A 13405-nucleotide genomic window follows, 5' to 3' on the forward strand; every position below is an offset into this window, starting at 1 on the left:
GCAACATTGTCATCATCAGCTGCATTATCATCAGCTGCATTGTCATCATCAGCAACATTCAGCATCATCAGCTGCATTATCATCAGCTGCATTGTCATCATCAGCAACATTGTCATCATCAGCAGCATTGTCATCATCAGCTGCGGCATCATCACCATTAGCAGCAACGTCAACATGAGCAGCAGCATCAACAACAACAGCCGCCATTCGCCACCACGGCGCCTGTGCCAGGCTAGGTGCACGTTGAGGCTACCACGTGAAGTGTCGAACGCCCGCCGGCAGGAGGTCACGGGGCAGACCCAGCAGGTGGCACGGGTCGCTGACTGAGACGAGTGGCCGAGGGTGGTGGGGGGGGGTGGTGAGGGGGGGGTGGGGGGGGTGGTGAGGAGGGGTGGTGAGGGGGGGGTGGTGAGGGGGTGTGATGAGGGGGGGTGGTGGGGGGGGGTGGGGGGGGTGGTGAGGGGGGGTGGTGAGGGGGGGTGGTGAGGAGGGGTGGTGAGGGGGGGTGGTGAGGGGGGTGGTGAGGGGGGGTGATGAGGGGGGGTGGTGAGGGGGGTGGTGAGGGGGGGTGATGAGGGGGGTGATGAGGGGGGTGAGGGGGGGTGGTGAGGGGGGTGGTGAGGGGGGGTGATGAGGGGGGTGATGAGGGGGGTGAGGGGGGGTGATGAGGGGGGTGATGAGGGGGGTGATGAGGGGGGTGAGGGGGGGTGGTGAGGGGGGGTGGTGAGGGGGGGTGATGAGGGGGGTGATGAGGGGGGTGATGAGGGGGGGGGGTGGTGAGGGGGGGTGGTGAGGGGGGCTGGTGAGGGGGGGTGATGAGGGGGGTGATGAGGGGGGTGAGGGGGGGTGTTGAGGGGGGGTGGTGAGGGGGGGTGATGAGGGGGGTGATGAGGGGGGGTGGTGAGGGAGGGTGATGAGGGGGGGTGGTGAGGGGGGGTGGTGAGGGGGGTGGTGAGGGGTGATGAGGGGGGTGGTGAGGGGGGTGGTGAGGGGGGTGGTGAGGGAGGTGATGAGGGGGGTGATGAGGGGGGTAATGAGGTGGTGAGGGGGTGAGGGGTGGTGGTGAGGGGGTGAGGGGTGGTGGTGAGGGGGGGTGGTGGGGGTGGTGGTGAGGGGGTGAGGGGTGGTGGTGAGAGGGTGATGAGGGGTTGAGGGAGGGGTGATGAGGGGGGTGGTGAGGAGGGGTGGTGAGGTGGTGAGGGTGGTGGTGAGGGGTGAGGGGTTAACGCGCTGCGCTACGAATCCGACGACCCGAGTTGGATTCCCACTCACGACCACCAAGAGCAGTGACGATGATCTCAACCCTGTCCTGGGCCTCCTCCAGGTCGACTCAGCCTCAAATGAGTACCTGGTGCGGTGTGTAGTAAATGTTGCCACTGGGGAGATGCTGGCCACCCACCCCCTCGTGTGCCATAGCGCCGGCCTTCACAGGTGCTGCTCGCTAACAGCACTTGCCCCTACAGTCTGGTGAGGGCTCCACTTGGGTCTTCGTCTTCGTGGTGAGGGTGACACGCGAGGGTGATTGCGAGCAGCGACCGCAAGGGGGCAGCCGCTCAGCAGCCGCTTCGCCCCGTGGCACGCGTGGAGAATCTCAGACTTGTTGCTGTGGGTGGCACGCGTGGTGGGTGGCACGAGTGGTGGGTGGCACGCGTGGTGGGTGGCACGAGTGGTGGGTGGCACGCGTGGTGGGTGGCACGCGTGATGGGTGGCACGCGTGGAGAATCTCAGACTTGTTGCTGTGGGTGGCACGCGTGGTGGGTGGCACGAGTGGTGGGTGGCACGCGTGGTGGGTGGCACGCGTGGTGGGTGGCACGCGTGGTGGGTGGCACGCGTGGTGGGTGGCACGCGTGGTGGGTTTTGTAACCTGGCGAAGGAGTCGTGCAGGAAACCACGCGCTCCTGCCATGCACAAGCACAAATAACAACAGAAATATCCCCTCACATTCGTCAATAACGCGTACCGTACCGCCTTACAAAGGACAAGTATTTAATAAACGACGTTCCGGGCAATGGCCCTTCTACAAAGCACATACTATTCCTCTGTACCCTACTGTACTGTTCCATTCCATTTAAGTCCATGACTACCGGACCACTTGGCCAGAGGTACATCCATGAATTATTGAATCCATCGGTGTGGAGTTTTGAGCGTTACGCCCTCGTATGCATCCTAGTTTCTGTCATGCCCCCTCCCCGACACCTTCAGCAATCAGCACTGACCAGGGCGGTGAAGTATGGTCAAATAATCCAGCAGTGGATTGACAAGGCGGACTGTACACATGCACATTACATACAGGGCCTCGAGGTCTCAATCAAGTAGATAGTCATGCAAAACAGCATGCTGCAGACAGCATACATCCGTCGTTCGCACCCAGAGGGCACAACATCCTAACCACATGTTCGGGGTGTGTGGGCAGGAGATCTGGATTTGGGTTGGCAGTGGGGGGAGGGGGCAGAGGATGAGGAGTTGTTCTTGTGGGGGCCTGCCCCCCTCTATGATGAACCCCACCTGGCTCCGCTTCCATTGCAAAGTGAGCTCCTTTGTGTCGCCTCGGTTCTTGCTGAATCGCGTTCATTGTGGGCAGCCGGGCCCTATTGTTGTCGCTGTTTGCGGATCAAACAGCCGTGAAGCGGCAACTGGGCCGGGCTGTTTGCCAGATTTCGCGGTTGCCAACTTCTCCCCACATTTGTCACATTTCCAGGAAGGTGAATTCGGTGAATGCGCGGCGGTGGCGATCACGCGGCGCCGAATAATCTCGAGAGCAGTGCCCGCCGTTAGCCGGGTGCGCGGTGCAGACCTTGACACGTGGCTGTTGGTGGCTCCGTGGAGGGCCCACTCAAGACACACTGGCTTTGTCGCGCCACACCTCCAACTGATTTTTGTTAGGTTTTACCAACGCGACTTTTTACGCAGAACTAATCTCTTTGGAAATCCTCCGGATTACTTTGTTAAAGGCTGGCAGGCACCACTTGATATGAACGAATATTTTTGGGTTGTAGGTCGCACACATTACTTGTGATGATCATCATCAGCCATGGTCAAGACACTGCTGGATGAAGGCCTCCCCAAGTCTCCGTCGATCCCGTGATGGCAGCTGTGCAGGCCCAATAACGTGCTCCATAGAGATCTGGGATTGGCTCAGCGTGGCCTCAGACCGAGCGAGTCCAGTGACCTACTCACACACCTCAAAGTCTGCACCGCGTGCTTAGTTATTATCACAGCCTCGCTGTCAATAAACACGAGTTAATGATTGAATGAACAAACCATTAAAACACACAGACACAAAATACGGAGTCTTCAGCCTGCACGGCAGGCGAACGCACTGATGTCAGGAACGCCTGGTCGCCTTTGTCTCCCCAGTGAGGATGTTATACATTGCACCGGGTACTTATTTAAGGCTCAGTCGACCTAAGAGAGGCCCATTGCTAATTCAGCTGTTCAGTAATGTATTCAGTGGCCAGGAATCGGGCCCAAGTCGCAGCATGCCAAAATAAAGTGGAAGAGGCTCGTTGTGTCTGTGTCCGTGGATAAAGTGTGACATTCGATACATACGCCTCTCCCGTGTCTCCAGCTGAATTGCGTTTATTGGGGATTTTAAGGAGTGGTGAAAACGTTTGCAGACGCCAATTACAACCTGCGATTTATCACTTCACTTTTGTTATTTTCAGAAACAATGACGAATGAGCACATCTTATTCTTTCACGTGCAGGTATTTTTGGATTTGAGAGCTGTATAGAACCAAACGAGCCATCAAGGCACCAATGACTCCACTGCTTCTGTTCATGAGACCTGGTACGAGTCCATACGTAGAGGTCATCACGCAGTAACACGATGGGACTCATTTATCCGAGCAAACTTGACTGACAAATGGGCATGAGTACAATCATCAACTGAAATTTTATAAATCAGTGGCATTGACTGAAATTTAATATTCCACTGCTTTATTGTTTCTTCAGCAAACATTACACATAAAATGTACACAAACCTAAATGAATGCCAACACAGGTCAACATATTTTGAATTCTTAAAGGAAAGAGCTAATGCCTTACCATCGGTATGCCCTCGACAGCATCTCTATGTACGCAACAGAGTTTTTGACACAAAATAAACCAGATAATATTTTCTAAGTGAGTTAAGTTTAAATGTAATCATTTAATTGTTCAGCAATGTACAGTGATTTTAAAAATAAAACTCGATCAGCTGTAAGAGGTGTAATTTTGGAAAGAACCGACATGTGCTCATGTGCTTTAAACATTATAAACATTGTACAAAAAAATCCCCACCCAAGGAGTAGACAACTTATCGGGGCCTGCAGCATTACAATTCGCAAGGTACAAGGTTTCACAGTATAGCGTACTCCTGTAGGCCATAAGCTTGTGTGAGCCAACGGTCCAACACGTATGAGCAAAACAAAATCGACACACGAGAAATGTCACGCTGATGGGAATTTTAAGAGACAAAAGTGGTGGAATTGTTGCTGGGTACATTCGGGTTCACTGCAAGAGCCGTGGGGATACTTTAGCAATTGCCTCTCCTCGGAGCTCTGGGAGTGGCACGCGGTGATAAGGGCATCCCAAAATACTTGCACCGTCCCTCGATACAGGACACACTATTCCCAGAAAGCTTATCAGGACGGCTTTCCTTTATTAACACACGGAATTTACCAGCAAAGTTAAGTTCTAAAGTGCATTTTTCAATGAGGGCTTCGGAATTCACACTTGAACTTTGCACTATGCGTTGCCTCGTGCTAAGGCGGGCTCTCTGTGTTGGCGAAACGTGGCCTGCCCTGCTTGGTGCAAGGGACGTTCGGCATCTACGCGATTCTGTGGTTGGTGAAAGGAAGCTGCTATTTGGCCTTTCTTTGAGTCGAATCTTTATTCATCTAAATGGGCGTTTTAGCCAAACAATTATGAACGTAATTTGAATTCATGTATTTAAGTATCAACGAGCGTATGCGTTAAATGAAATATGATTGTTTAAACTAAAATAACAGTTATTGTACAGCATAATGGTGGAGTTAAATGTTGACGTACTATGTTGCAACACTTCTAAACCCAACGACAAAAAAATTTAGTTTTTCTCACAAACATACATTATATTCCATTATACAGAGCGTTGCCTCTAAGCTGCACTTTGATATCAGTATGAAATTACAATCTGTAAAGTGGCTTTTCTCGTACCAATATTTACACAAAATATTTATGTACAGTACACTATAAACTCGGCAGATAAACTTCTCGGTGTCCTGCACTTTTAGAAAAAGACTAAAACACCAAACATAAACGACAAGGCAAAATCATTACAATGCGCTGCGATGGACAACAAGTTAATGTTTTCCAAGGTTGTGAGTTCATGACTGTTCTTCTGTACACACAGATTTTGCAAAGATAAACATTATTCTTGTTAGCTGCAATTACATTTTTCAGACGAAGCAAATATCAGCGAAACACCCTTCACAATCAAAGACAGTGGCGTTTCCCCCAAAAGTCACCTATACACAGCTGTGGATTACAATGTATAAACCGTATATCTAAAATAAAAATATAGTCTTCCATTAAATGTATACAAGTGCCTAGCTACAACACAAGTTGAGTAATTCTGCCAAAAGTAAGCCAGTAGTTCATTAGTGTTAATATTGACATCCCCGAAGAGTGTTTAAAACTGTAGCGCTGTCTTGATTTGAAGCTTGTAGTGCTGTTTTTCAGTAGTGAGATAATGCGAAGCGAATCTACACATTACTTAGTACCACGGAGACCATCATACATACCACATTGTTTTATTGCTTCGGTATATCTAATAGTGTTAAAAAATAAACAATTCAATACGGTATAAAAACACAAAAAATATACAGCTCTTATTGCTTTTTTCAATTACTGTGTGCGATTCATTTGTAATTACCATGTTTTCAAATACATTACAATTTTTGTGAACGAGTTCCTTTTGGGCCAGATTCACGTTGAGAAGAAACGGCTGAAACGCAACTGTGCATTGGCAACCGCCCCCATTTGCTGGTCATGGGAGACATCGGTACGTTAGCCAAAAAAACTGGCTGAAAGTGAAAGGTTCGGCGAGACGTAAATCCGGTCCCTCGGCGCATCGCCGCGTGTCCACGGATTTACCACGATACGGTGGGTTTTGTGATCTTACTGTGGAGTTATTGAGCCTTTTGCGATGCACACACCTGTAGCTCGTTGTGTGGATGGGTGACGAACAAGACTGTGAAACAAACGAGAACCTGTGGGGGCACGGACCCCACGTGGTAGTCCCAAGCACCACGAACACAGCTCCTACTTGCAAACAAAACCCGTTTCACCACGACCGCTGATGCCCCTGGCTCTGCCGTGTCACTGGGGGTTAGCGCTTCCCTTTCTTGCAGGTGTCATAAAAATCTGAGACGCCCTGGACAGGGGGGCAATCACTGACACTATACTCCACGGGGCTTTCTCCACTACAGTCCTCGGCTACTTGAGTCTGCCGGTGCGGCACAACGTGGTGTCATATCGCCGCATCCACCGGCGCGCGTCACACCATCGTGTCGGTGTGTCCGCTCCGCACCCCCGTCCCCATGAGCGGTGTCACCGCCAGCAGGTACTCGGGATTGTCCACAGCGCCCACGGTGCCTCCGCCGCCGCCGATGCCGTCCACCGACTTCAAGTGGCCGTTGCGCCTGTCCCCGGACGGCGCGCAAATGTACTCGGGGTTGTCGAGCGACGCCTGGCGGCACAGCAACGAGTCCTCCAGGTACTCCTGGTTGTCGAAGGCCTGGCTGCTGAACGGCTGCGAGCTGCCGAGGGGCCCCAAGCCGGAGTCCGCGTCTGTGTCGCTGGACCGCGGCTCGAGGTACTCTGGGTTCTGGACGGTGTAGGGCGCCGCATGGCCGGCGACACTCGGGGCCGTGTTCACGTACTCGGCGTCCAAGTCATCAGCGGCCTGGTAGTTGATGTACTCGGGGTTGGAGAGCGCGAGCGGGTCCTGCAGCCTGTTGATGGGGTTCATGTACTCTACACAGGGGGGTGCGGGAGGGGGGATGCGCCAATGGAGAAAAGTCGTGCTCATTAATTAATCACGGACCAACGAACGCATAGTAACTGGACTCTTGCTCTTCATCGTCGTTTAAGCGACACTTTCACACTTAGGGCGGCAGGGTGGTGCAGTGGTAACGCTTGCGCCTCGTAGCAAGGAGGTACTGGGTTAGAATCCTGACTCGGGTGCATTTCTGTGCGGAGTTTGTATGTTCTCACTCTGTTCTGCAAGGGTTTCATCCGGGTTAAAAACATGAAATGTCATTGGTGTTTGTCAAACATTCCAATTTAGCAGGACCCTCCTGAAAAAGTCTTCAGGTTCAGTGTGGCTTTCCTTGATGAGCATTAGTATCTTCATTCCGCACTGATGGTTTGCGAGACGTTACAATAATTACATGTCCAGTGTTGGCAGTGGATAGATCTTGGCGGCCACAATAGGTAGAGGATAACCCTGCACCTACACAGGATGTTCTTCTTTCTATATTTAGCCAATTTATATTTGAGTTTATTTCCATTGGGAAATGCCAGGAGAAAACAAACACATGTCATGGGACAACACTTTGCTTGTCTTTGAAAGTGTTGTTGTGTTTTCCCCAAATTGTATCCCAGTTGTGTCGTGCCACGAGACTATCGCCCTGCTAGAGAACGGTCTGCAGAAGGAGATATAACGGAACTACTACTGAGCTCCATTCAAGAGACCTCTGGGCTACACAGTCGGCTGCAACACTTTCCCACCTGCTCTGCTACTACCTGACAGTCGAACCATTATTTTTAATTCTCAGAGCTATAAAATTCGCCAAATTAAATGCAGAACCAAATTTTACGTGATGTTCTTTTTTTTATTTGTACAATCACTGGATATTGGATATAAACTCACTACACCTGAGAAGCCGGTTTTAATATCCCAGGACCTCCGCAGTGACATTGAAGCACCCTCTGACCTGTGTACCACCCGGTCACCTCAAAGACAACACTTCTAGAAACAATATGCTCTCGTCCCCGCATCTTAAGGGACATCCTAACTCTACTAAAATGTGTTTTCAAAAATAAAATGCACTACATGCCGACAGGTCAGGAAACTCCGATTAGCACGGTTGGCTACGTACTGTGCGAAAGAAGTTCAACGTACATAGATAAACTACTTGCTATGCCGTCTACAACTTATACAGGCGGCACCACCTCTATGCCTGACGCCAATCTCACCGGGATTGTCCAGGTTCTGCGGGCGGCTTTGGAAGTTCAGATCGTCGCCGGTTCCGTCGTCCGTGTCATCGTCGTCACCACCGCCGCCGCCGCCATCGCTCGCGGGCACCGGCGGCCCCGTGGGGTCGCTGCTGTAGCGGTGCCGCACGCTGTTGTTGTGCAACCTCGGCAGCGACGCCTTCCCGTCCACGCACGAACCGCCGATGGGGATCTCCCCCGAGCCGCCGCTGCCGTAGCCACCGGCACCTCTGACGAACACGTCCGCCGCGGAGCCACCGGCGGTGGCGTTGGCACTGCCGCCGGCGCCGCTGCCGGGGTAGTGGGCATGCGCATCTTCCAACTGGCGCGAGATGCTGCGGCTCACGAGCGACGGCATGCGCGGGGCCGCGGCGCCGTGCTCGGAGCCGAACTCCGAGTCCGGGTCTGACGTCTGCACCACGGTGGAGGATGATGCACGCAAAAAGACGAGCACGGAAAAAAAAATCAAGCACACGCGTGGAGTCTGCAACGCTCCTAGGGAGCGTTTAATTAGAATGGCGCACGAGGCGGCGGTGTGGCCAACGCGATGCCCGGCCACCTTTGTCTTTGCAGAACGCACCACATCATTAGGTACTCAGTTAACGCCGAGTCGACCGTGGAGAGGCCCGGGGACCAGTTCAGAGATCATTCACCACTCATGTTAGTCGTGGTTGGGAATTGAACTCGGTTAAACAGTTTCGCAGTGCTCTGTGCTAACCACTGCGTCAAATACAGTCATACCTCATACCTCGGTATACGACCGCTTTGGAATACGTCGAATTTGGTATATGTCGTGTTTTGACGAGAAAAAAATGTCTTGGGATACGACGTCTTGCTTGAGATACGACACGCTTGCTAGAACTTGTATGGGTCGGGATGAGTCACCGCGTACCCGTGTCTACCCCGTTCACGACTGAAACAAAGCACCGCTCCTCAGTCTGCCTGGAGATCTCGTTCAGTGCACAGCCCTTGCTATAACTCTCGGTGAATTTTCACGTGTTTTTTGTAATTTGAACGTGAAATTTTCGCGAATTCATTCAAGATGGGTCCTAAGAAGCAAGGTAAAGTGATGTTAAATTTTATTTTTATTTCAATTTACTTCAATTTATTTATGCATTTATTTTAATGTACAGTGAGGGAAAAAAGTATTTGATCCCGTGCTGATTTTGTACGTTTGCCCACTGACAAAGAAATGATCAGTCTATAATTTTAATGGCAGGTTTATTTGAACAGTGAGAGACAGAATAACAACAAAACAATCCAGAAAAACGCATGTCAAAAATATTATAAATTGATTGGCATTTTAATGAGGGAAATAAGTATTTGACCCTACTGCAAAACATGACTTGGTACTTGGTGGCAAAACCCTTGTTGGCAATCACAGAGGTCAGACGTTTCTTGTAGTTGGCCACCAGGTTTGCACACATCTCAGGAGGGATTTTGTCCCACTTCTCTTTGCAGATCTTCTCCAAGTCATTAAGGTTTCGAGGCTGACGTTTGGCAACTCGAACCTTCAGCTCCCTCCACAGATTTTTTTATGGGATTAAGGTCTGCAGACTGGCTAGGCCACTCCAGGACCTTCATGTGCTTCTTCATGAGCCACTCCTTTGTTGCCTTGGCCGTGTGTTTTGGGTCATTGTCATGCTGGAATACCCATCCACGACCCATTTTCAATGCCCTGGCTGAGGGAAGGAGGTTCTCACCCAAGATTTGACGGTACATGGCCCCGTCCATCGTCCCTTTGATGCGGTGAAGTTGTCCTGTCCCCTTAGCAGAAAAACACCCCCAAAGCATAATGTTTCCACCTCCATGTTTGACGGTGGGGATGGTGTTCTTGGGGTCATAGGCAGCATTCCTCCTCCTCCAAACAAGGCAAGTTGAGTTGATGCCAAAAAGCTCCATTTTGGTCTCATCTGACCACAACACTTTCACCCAGTTGTCCTCTGAATCATTCAGATGTTCATTGGCAAACTTCAGACGGAATGTATATGTGCTTTCTTGAGCAGGGGGACCTTGCGGGCGCTGCAGGATTTCAGTCTTTCACGGCGTAGTGTGTTACCAATTGTTTTATTGGTGATTATGGTCCCAGCTGCCTTGAGATCATTGACAAGATCCTCCCGTGTAGTTCTGGGCTGATTCCTCACCATTCTCATGATCATTGCAACTCCACGAGGTGAGATCTTGCATGGAGCCCCAGGCCGAGGGAAATTGACAGTTATTTTGTGTTTCTTCCATTTGCGAATAATCGCACCAACTGTTGTCACCTTCTCACCAAGCTGCTTGGCAATGGTCTTGTAGCCCATTTCAGCCTTGTGTAGGTCTACAATCTTGTCCCTGACATCCTTGGAGAGCTCTTTGGTCTTGGCCATGGTGGAAAGTTTGGAATCTGATTGATTGATTGCTTCTGTGGACAGGTGTATTTTATACAACAAGCTGAGATTAGGAGCACTCCCTTTAAGAGTGTTCTCCTAATCTCAGCTCGTTACCTGTATAAAAGACACCTGGGAGCCAGAAATCTGATTGAGAGGGGGTCAAATACTTATTTCCCTCATTAAAATGCAAATCAATTTATAACAGTTTTGACATGCGTTTTTCTGGATTTTGTTGTTGTTATTCTGTCTCTCACTGTTAAAATAAACCTACCATTAAAATTATAGAATGATCATTTCTTTGTGAGTGGGCAAACGTACAAAATCAGCAGGTGATCAAATACTTTTCCCCTCACTGTATGTATGCATTTTAGTAATAATAAGTAGTGTCTAAGTTATGTTATACAACCCCATGAATGTATAATATGCCATATAAAATATAATTTATTATACTCTGGAACGGATTACTTCCTTTCCCTTTATTTCTTATGGGAAAAATTCGTTTGGTAGACGTCACTTCCGGTATACGTCAAGTCCTACCTTCTGGAACGAATTAACGACCTATACCGAGGTACCACTGTATGTATGCATGTGCAATACATACAAAGACAAATATCCCCGTATACCCTAAACAGACTGTTGGGGCAAGCAGGTCGGCTGCATTTGTTTATCAAGCGCTTATATTCACACAACAATGCATTGGTTATTTATTTAAGGTTGAGTTGACTTAAAGGAAGCCCAAGCCATGTTCATATTGCAATTGAAATACGAAATGAACCCGTATTTCCAGCCCAACCAATGGCACTACTGCAGAACACACACACAGGACAGTACAATGCCACAGTTGTTGACAGCAATTTTTTTTTATAATATTCAGGCACTCACCCCAGTAATGCCTTGGCCGGGCAGTGTTGGGGAATTGCTTCCACTCTATGGGCAGAGAGGGCACAAATGACACATCGGTTACAGGATGTCCACATTGCATGGCAATGTGATGAATTGTACACCTCCCAACGTGACTCCACTTCGGCCAGGAGGTACACACAGAGTTAGGTTGTACGATGTATTCAGAAGCAATTATTATTTGTATTGTCACACGCATTGAGGCACACGTAGATGACGCGGTGACACTGTGCTGGAATTGTTATCGACTAATGTCAAATGAAACGAGTGTATTATCAGTCCCGATCCAGGCCACGCTTGGCCCCCACTCCAGCCCGACCGGGATATCTGGTTTAGTTCCGGTTCAGCAGGGCAAACAGCAGCAGCCAGGGTAAAAGCACCCGCATTGTAATGGCCCCACGCTGGTTTGGCTCAGGTATGCCAGTGGAAAAGAGGTTGGAGGGGGCGGGTGGGTGAGATGCGTTGAGGCGTGGTTACCGGGTCGATGGCTCCCGGCGGCGGCGGCGGGCGGAGGGGGAATGGTGGCGGGGTGAGGTACTCCTCTGCGTCCACCATCTGGCTCATGTCGTCCTCCTCCATGAGGCTCTGCAGGAAGCGGCTGTCGGTGGGGCTCGGCAGCTTCATGCGCTCGTCGCCCTGGCGGAGGGGACAAAGTCGCAGAGGTCGCTCGAAGGGCTCTCGGGACGTAGCTCTGCGATATCTCCTTCCGTGTGCCGTTCTCTCACGGGAAGGGTTTTCTCGTGACGTGACACCGATAGCACAATTGGGATAAAACTAAGAGACAGAAAGAGGAGTACCTTGGATTAGAGAACACGTGCAGGCTAGAGACATCATATTGACCGTGAAGAAAGGTTCTGTGAGCTTGGCAGGACACGTCGCTCGAAGCAATGACGGCTAGCGAGAGACGAACTACCAAGCGGTCGCCAAAGAACAGAGAGAGCCTAAGTGGACATCCACGGTGGAGAAGGAGTGACGCAATCGGCTTGCGTTGAGTTGCTGTGCCGATTGTTCCATCACGGGATCATGCAGGATGGCGGTCACTTGGGGAGGCCCTCATTCAGCAGCAGATTGATAGAAACTGCTGCACATCAGAATCAGAATATTTATTTATACTAGAAGATGTTTACGCATTTTTTTAAATTTACTCTGCAAGAGTCAACACAGGTAGACTCAACAAGGGGGATGGGGACTTTGTTTGCATATTTTACAACATTCCTAGAGGCATGAGTAGGAAAAAAAAAGTCTTACGGTTGATGCAACTCGTGATAACTCAAACGCAGTGGGCAGTAACACACACCACACTGCCACAGCGCAAGCAGTGCGGACCGGGCTGTCTCTCCTGGGTTCACCTGGGTGCGTGTGTCCCCACATTCCCTTGCGTTGGCTGCTGTGGACTTTTTTTCTTGTGAACGGTATGTATGTGTATGTATGCTGGACTTCTTTCGCACCGTACATAGCCAACCGTGCGAATCAGAGGTGCGGGGGAATGACAACAAACTAAACACAAAACAAAATAACTTCTCCATAATTTGTTCAGAACTGCCAACGGCGATAGTTTTTCGCAATGCGAGACACTGGCGGGAGCACACTGGGCGTGCTGCCATTTTGTTTCGTTGCTGCCTTCATATACGATCATTACTATCTAATATTTTGAGCTGGTGGTCTCTGATCAGAATCAGAATCTTTATACTGGAGGAATCCGAAGAGCTATAAAGCTCTTTTTCACAAATGTCCAGTCAGGGCGAGTCTGGAAGTTACAACAAACAATTAAAAAAATACGATAGGAGTGCAAAGTATGGGAAAGGTAAAAAAAAATCAGGAAAAAACTAACATTTTTATTTTAGCAGGTAAAGCCCACTGAGCTATTTAGCTTATTTTTCAGACGCGACCTGG

At 50.1% G+C, this 13405-nt stretch overlaps 1 protein-coding gene across 2 annotated transcripts in view; it reads right to left on the minus strand.

Annotated features, from left to right (window-relative positions):
- Positions 1-3921: 3921 nt before the first annotated feature.
- LOC116948734 (epidermal growth factor receptor-like) overlaps positions 3922-13405 on the minus strand; it is a 103095-nt gene continuing 93611 nt past the window's right edge. For both annotated transcript variants that reach the window (XM_032965756.2, XM_032965757.2), the window contains exons 25-28: positions 11990-12148; positions 11495-11539; positions 8223-8652; positions 3922-6998 (exon numbers count right to left, since the gene is read on the minus strand). In XM_032965756.2, coding sequence (XP_032821647.1) covers positions 6520-6998; positions 8223-8652; positions 11495-11539; positions 11990-12148 — 1113 coding nt within the window. In that variant the 3' untranslated portion in view covers positions 3922-6519. The remainder of the gene's footprint in view (positions 6999-8222; positions 8653-11494; positions 11540-11989; positions 12149-13405) is intronic.

Source organism: Petromyzon marinus, chromosome 34 (assembly GCF_048934315.1).
Source record: "Petromyzon marinus isolate PM22_M1 ecotype Great Lakes invasive population chromosome 34, UKy_Petmar_22M1.pri1.0, whole genome shotgun sequence".
NCBI lineage: Eukaryota > Metazoa > Chordata > Hyperoartia > Petromyzontiformes > Petromyzontidae > Petromyzon > Petromyzon marinus.